The sequence below is a fragment of the Trichechus manatus genome, unplaced genomic scaffold (genome assembly GCF_000243295.1).
Source record: "Trichechus manatus latirostris isolate Lorelei unplaced genomic scaffold, TriManLat1.0 scaffold00180, whole genome shotgun sequence".
Classification (NCBI taxonomy): domain Eukaryota; kingdom Metazoa; phylum Chordata; class Mammalia; order Sirenia; family Trichechidae; genus Trichechus; species Trichechus manatus.
The window spans coordinates 4347310-4355063 of record NW_004444116.1 but is presented as its reverse complement, the minus strand read 5'-3'; the positions used below and the strand labels follow the sequence as shown (position 1 = coordinate 4355063).

The window sequence follows — 7754 nt, the reverse complement described above, 5'->3', positions numbered from 1 at the left end:
ACTCCATATGGTGCTCGGCTGAGTTCTTTATCTCTTCATTTGATGTTCTAGGGTTTCAGGATTGTTGATTCTCTGTTTGGCTTAGTTTTTTGGATCTTTGCTGTGGAGCGACGGCGTGGTGCTTCTGCCTAGAGCGCCATCTTGCCAGACACCCTAATTTCTATTCTTATCTTCATTATTTCCTTCCATGTATTTTCTTTGGGTCTAATTTGCCATCCTTATTATATCTTCTTGAGCATCTACTTATTTCATTGATTTTTCAGTCTTTCTCTTATAAAATGTGCATTTAAGGATATATATTTCCCTCTCTGGGTCCTATAAGTTACAATACATAGTATTTTATCATTCTAATTCTTATCATCATTTTAATATGTCTAATTTATCTTGTGTTTTTTTTTTCTTTCAATCATGACTTACTAGGAAGTGTATTTCTTAATTTCCAAACACACTGAGTTGTCCCAGTTAACTAATAACTTTATGCTAACAACAGATCATTTAAATTTTTATTGTTAATAAGAAATACAGCAGATAATTGTATATATTCTCTTATGTCCAGAGATATATCTTAAATCCACCTTAGTAAAAAATTATAAGTGGAATGTAGTCAGTTATGGAATGAAGTACAAAGAGGAAATAATGAAATAATTATGACAATAAAATAAAGGATGAAGACTATCTAGGCACTGATCTATAATGACTTTGCATTAAGAAACATGGGATATAAATTTCAATTCTATGCAAATTAAATTCTGTCTAAAAAGGGAAAAATATCAGATACAGCAGGATAGAAGTTTTTAACTATATGGCAGTTGTAGTTTAATTAATGAGGGTTCACGTTTTGCTAATGATTGTCTATTGAAGAAGATTGTCTATTGATACAAGGACTGAAATCTGTTCTTTGAAAAAGTGTGTCTGGAAGGAAAAACAGAGAGTAGTGGCTAGATGAAAGTAAAGAAGAAACGCATTTATTTATTTAAACATTTGACACATTTGAGTATTTTTACATCATCAGAGCCACAGATAGAAAAGGTTGAGAAGAAAAAAAAATAGTGAGGGAAAAAATACAATTGAAGAATTTAGGTAGGGCCTTATGGTGGCAAGAAAACAGAAAGTAGAAAGTGACATTTGAAATCACTTAAATTACATAGAAGTAGCTAACGATTATTGGGTAGTTTCTACTAATATGTAACAAGCTTCAAGCTAAACTCTACCTGGACTATCAGATGCTTATCACAATAGCCAAGAAAATTAGGAACTATTGTTAACATTCTTGTACAGATGAGGAAACTGACTTGACATAGCAAGGTCAAGTATTTAAGTATTGTACCTTAGATAATCAGTCAGTTCCTTTTTTTTTTTTTTTTTTGATTGTGCTTTGGGTGAAAGTTTACAGAGCAAATTAGTTTCTCATTCAGCACAATGTATACAAAAATTATTTTGTGACATTGGTTGCAATCCCTGGGATGTGTCAACACTATCCCCTTCCGCATCCCAATTCCCCATTTCCATCAATCTATTTCTCCTGTCCCTTCCTGCCTTCTCACGTTATTGCTTTTGGGCTGGCGTTGCTCTTTGAGTCTCATATACGTGATTGAACTAAGAAGTACATTCCTCAGGTGCTTTATTGTTTGTTTTATAGAACCTTCTAATCTTTGGCAGAAGGGTGAGCTTTGGAAGTGGCTTCAGTTCTAAGATTAAAGGGTGTCCGGGAGCCATAGTGTCCAGGTTCTTCCGGTCTCTGTCAGACCAGCAATTCTGGTTTTTTTTTTTTTTCATGAATTTGAATTTTGTTCTATGTTTTTCTCCTGCTCTGTCTGGGACCCTTTATTATAATCAGCCAGTTCTTAACAGAATTGAGCTTTGAACTCAAGCACCCTGACTCCAAGAAGTTCCAACTTTAACCATGTTCTTTAGAGCACAGATTGTTCGGTCAAACTTGGCACTTAATGATTAAAAACTGCAATGATACCATGAGGTGCAAAGTAGAGAAAACAGATTTTAGCTGGTCTCATGGTTACCAGAAAAATCGAAAACAAATACAAGCTAACAAACCAAGCACATGTGGAGAAAGATGGAGGATGGGTGAAGAATTTGGAGGTTTCAGAACATGATACTGTTTTTGAAAAGTATTTTAATAATTGTGAAGATTTATTTACCACATACCAGTGCCAGGCAGTAGTTTTTAAGCACTTTGCATGTATTAATTTATTTAACCCTCACTGCAGACTTATGATGTGCTTGAACAGAGGAACATACAGGTTAGCTAAAGATCAGAGGGGTATACAGCTAGTCAGTAGAAAAGCAGAGTTTCAAACCAGGCAATCTAGTTCAGAGTCCCGGTGTTTAACAACCACAGAGAGACTGGGGAAAACAATAGAGGGTCAAATAAGATTGGATATATGGTTTTGCCAAGAGGCTACAGATCCATTTGAAACTAGATAATATGAATATTTAGTGATATAATTGTTTTTATTTTTAAAAAGTTTTTTTTTCTTGATAGCATTTCAAATGACTCACAGATCTTTTTATTTATACACACATAAATTTTTTTCAAGGTTTTTTTTTTTGTGTTTGTTTCTTGAAAGAACTGTATAATGTGTAGAAAATATTTTAAATAATATACCAGGGCTCTTTTACAAAAGAAATACTACACCGTAATTTTCTCACTCTAGTATATATTTTTCAATTTTACACTTGAAAAGTAACCACTATTTTAACTACCTAATCACATATGTAAACCAAAAACAAAACAACCAAACCCAACTCATTGCCATTGAGTCGATTCCGGTCGATCACAAAATCCCCCAGTCTGAGTATATGCTTCCGCCCTTCAAAGACCTTTAATAAATGTGTGAAAAGGTTTCTCTCTGTGTGTGTCTCTTCTCTATTTCTGTCTCTCTTTCTCTCTCTCTCTCTCACACACACCCAAACACAAAAGAGATTCGATGAGCTATCCAAGTTAAATCTAAATGGGTTTCTTTTTTAAGACTGTGTTAGCTATGTAGTATGTAGATACAGCCAGAGAGGTAAGCAACACACATACTATGTACTTGGAAGTAGTTATTTATTGCTATGTCTCTTAAATAATTATTCAGCACAGAAAGTCACTGTCTCTTTGATTTTTCCTTATAAATTTTGTTCTCTCCTCAGCAATCTCCTCAGAGCTTCTTTCACATCTTTGTTCCTCAAAGTGTATATAAGGGGGTTGAGGGTGGGAGTCACAACTGTATAAAATAGTGTAAGGAACTTGCCCTGGCTATGGCCATAAGATCGCTTTGGTTGGATGTATATGGCAGAGCTGGTCCCAAAGAAGAGGGACACCACTACTAGGTGGGACCCACAGGCCCCTAAGGCTTTCTGCCACACTTGGACTGACTTAATTTTTATCACTGCTTGAACAATGAGTCCATAGGAGACCAAGATCAATGCCATAGGAAGAAGGAGCAGAACTAATGTGGCCACAAAAAGCTGGACTTCATTCACACGGATGTCAACACATGCCAACATGATCATAGCAGGCATCTCACAGAAGAAGTGGTGGAGGTGGCGATGCCCACATCGGGGAAGCCGAAGGGTGATGGTGCTCTGGATGAGAGTGTTTCCTACTCCACTTAGCCATGCTATTCCTGCTAAGGACTTGCAAAATGATGAGTGCATGATAGTAGTGTAATTGAGAGGTCTGCAGACAGCCACATAGCGGTCAAATGCCATGACAGTAAGGAGCACACATTCAGTGGAACCCAAACAGAGGGACACGTAGAGTTGTATGACACAACCAGTGTGTGTGATGGTCTTGGCTGGTCCCTTCAGGTTCCACAATAGTTGCGGGACAATGCTGGTAGTGAAGCAAAGATCAAGAAAGGAGAGATTTGTGAGAAAGAAATACATAGGCGTGTGGAGTTTGGAGTCCAGACACGAGAGCAGGATGATAGCTGTGTTGTCCACGAGTGTCAGAAGATAGGATATCAAGACTACTACAAAAAGGACTATCTCCAGTTGTGGCTGGTCTGAGAATCCAAGCAAAATAAAATCTCTCCCAGAAGTTTCATTGTTTTTCTCCATCAGCCTGTTAAGGTAAAAGAGAAAAATGGGCACAGGGAAATCAATAGAGGGAAACATCTTTATTGCTATTTGCTTACCACGTTTGAGGTAAACTGTTGGATGAGGTTTTTGTTTTTTAACTAGTGAGATTTCACAGAGAAGGAAAAAATAATTATTAAAAATACATACTTAAAAGCATTCTTTTGTATCATCATATTTCGTCTCAATAAGCATTTGGCCCATCTCCCTTTCTTCATATAACTATTTCTATTTCCCATTTGCTGATAATTATTATTGAAGATAATCTACTAAACAGAAGAAGAGAAAAGCTTCCAGTTTGGGTGATTTCATGGATTGAACTGTGTCCCCCCAAAATATGTGTCAACTTGGCTAGACCATGATTCCCAGTATTGTATGATTGTCCACCATTTTGTCATCTGATGTGATTTTTCTATGTGTTGTAAATCCTATCTTTATGATGCTAATGAGATGGGATTAGTGGCAGTAACACTGATGAGGCAGGACTCCACCTACAGGATTAGTCTGTTTTAAGTCAATCTCTTTTGAGATATAAAAGAGAGAAGCGAGCAGAGAGACACGGGGACCTTATACTACCAAGAAAGCAGTGCCAGGAGCAGAGTGCGTCCTTTGGACCCGGGGTCCCAGCACTGAGATGCTCCTTGACTGGGGAAGATTGATGACAAGGACTTTCCCCTAGAGCCGACAGAGAGAGAGAAAGCCTTCCCCTGGAGATGGCACCCTAAATTTGGACTTCTAGCCTACTAGACTGTGAGAGAATAAATTTCTCTCTGTTAAAGCCATCCACTTGTGGTATTTCTGTTATAGCAGCACTAGATGACCAAGACAGGTGACTATACAATTTTGTTAGTAGAAGTGGGGAAGACAGAAGGACATGAATGCTTAAATTAAGTATCCAATATTAAATGGATTGTGAGTGATCATTGTCCTATATAACAGACATGAGAAAGTAAGAATAATGGATAATACTGAGTACTGTATCAGAAAAATAAATGGAGTATATTTTGTGTCTTCTTTGTCTCATAGACAAGGTGGGTTACAATAGTGTTTTTTACAACTGATCAGAGAGTGATACAAAGTCAGACATAGATGAGTTTCAATATAAAGGGAAGGAAAATGCTTTTATGATTTTCTTTAACAACTACGTTATGATTATTTACACACTAAGCTTTACACCTCCTAAAGTTAATGGAAAAAAGATATTTGTGATATGCACAATAAGAACATACAGACACACAACTCAGACAAGCACACATTTGTCAAGACAGATAACTACAAAATGTTTCTGACGAAAATAAAGTAAAAACTCATCTACAGACACTCATTTGGTTAAAGACAAGGTACTGGCATATCATAAAGGCATTAAAAGGCAAAATATGTCTTTGTCAGCTCATTTTACATTGTTCTGCACAATAAAAAAGTTTATATATTATACCATGTCTTCACCTACTGTTTTCTATATGATTATTGTCTTTGCCCCCAAATTACCTGCAGTTAAGAAAGTATTTGATCGAATTGCTTACTTTTAGGAATAATGAATAAAGGCTTAATATGTCTTTTTATTTGTCTTTATATTCCAAAAATATACTTTAATATTGTACCTTAAATAAAATGAATAAATTTGAAAATTTTTCTATTATGGAGCTAAGAATGTTTGTATTCTTTCAGCTAATAAAGGATTCTATTCAGAAAACCTGAAAATCATGCTATATAGATTCCCACATGCTGCCTAATCATAATACTGCTTAACACAAAATGCTTATTTACCCCATATTGATGTGTTTTAGTGATAAAATATATATTTCAGTTAATTTCAACAAATGCTAGTCTGATTAAATGAAAAAAGTTCTTCCCATAACTTCCAGAAAATAACACTATAATACATAGCTAACCCCTAACTTACAACATATTATAGTTACAACAAACTTCACTTATGACTGTTCTTTTTTTTTTTTTTGTACATCTTATGTTAATAATATGTACTACATACAATGCTGCCACATGTAATTTTCTGATGTTATTTTTCTCAGATGCAATGTTTCCAACCCTCAAAGAGAAAGATTGGATTTAAAAAGATACTGATAATAAAAGGCAATAATAATGAAAACTAAAAAAAAAAAAAAAATGAGGTATTCAACTTACATCAGAAGCAACTTACCACAGAGTAGTCGTGGGAATGGGACCCTATCATATGTCAGGGGCTACCTGTACTTTAAAAAACTTAGAATCCATATTAAATTTAAATCCTTTCAGAATGTAATTTCTCTGTAACTATGAACCTCCTTTTCCAATCTTCATAAGCAGAAATCTAGGAATTACCAATTTTCTAATTTAGTATCAAAAATCAAACTCTCATGATTTAAGAGGATGTTAGATTTAAAAGCAACTTTAGAAACAATATATTGTAGTTTCCAAATTTTTCAAAAGATAATAAAATTATGTACGTTGTGTGTTGTTGTTGTTAAGTGCGTGGAGTCTGATCCGACTCATAGCGACCCTATGGACAACAGAACAAAAAACTGTCCAGTCCTGTGCCATCTTCACAATTGTTGCTATGGTTGAGCTCATTGTTGCAACCACTGTGTCAGTCTATCTCACTGAGGGTCTTCCTCTTTTTTCTGCTTTACCAAGCATGATGTCCTTCCCCAGGGACTGGTCCCTCCTAGTAGATAACATGTCCAAAGTACACGAGACAAAGTCTTGCTATCCTCGCTTCTAAGGAACACTCTGTCTGTAATTCTTCAAGACAGATTTGTTCATTCTTCTGGCAGTCCACAGTATATATAATATTCTTTGCCAAGACCTTAATTCAAAGGCATCAACATTTCTTCAGTCTTCCTTATTCATTGTCCAGCTTTCGCATGCTTATGAGGCGATTGAAAATATCATGGCTTGGGTCAAGTTCACCTTAGTCCTCAAAGTGACATCTTTGTTTTTTAACACTTTCAAGAGGTCTTTTGCAGCAGATTTGCCTAATGCAATATGTCCTTTGATTTCTTGACTGTTGTTTCCATGGGCATTGATTGTGGATCCAAGTAAAATGAAATCCTTGACATCTTCAATATTTTCTCCATTTTTCATGATGTTGCTTTCTGGTCCAGTTGTGAGGATTTTTGTTTTCTTTATGTTGAGGTGCAATCCATACTGAAGCTGGAGGTCTTTGATATTCTTCAACAAGTGCTTCAAGTCTTCTTCACTTTCATCAAGCAAAGTTGTGTCATCTGCATATTGCAGATTGTTAATGACTCTTCCTCCAGTTCTGATGCTGCATCCCTCTTCATACAGTACAGCATCTTTGATTATTTGCTCAGCATACAGATTGAATAAATATTGTGAAAGAATACAACACTGACACACAGCTTTCCTGATGTTAAACCATGGAGTATCCCCTTGTTCTGTTCGAACGACTGCCTCCTGGTCTATATACAGGTTCCGCATGAATCCAATTAAATGTTCTGGAACTCCCATTCTTCACAATGTTATCCATAAAAGTCTAATGACTTTGCATAGTCAATTAAACACAGATAAACATCTTTCTGGTATTCTCTGCTTTCAGCCAAGATCCATCTGACATCAGCAACAATATCCCTTATTCCAAGTACTCTTCTGAATCCAGTTTGAATTTCTGGCAGTTCCCTGTTAATGTACTGCTGCAAACACTTTTGAATTATCTT

General features: G+C 35.9%; 1 protein-coding gene across 1 annotated transcript; it reads right to left on the bottom strand.

Annotated features, from left to right (window-relative positions):
- Positions 1-3126: 3126 nt before the first annotated feature.
- Positions 3127-4062, bottom strand: LOC101341866 (olfactory receptor 2G3-like). Its single transcript, XM_004387129.1, has one exon. It carries the CDS (start codon positions 4060-4062, stop codon positions 3127-3129), a length of 936 nt encoding a protein of 311 aa, XP_004387186.1.
- Positions 4063-7754: the final 3692 nt, after the last annotated feature.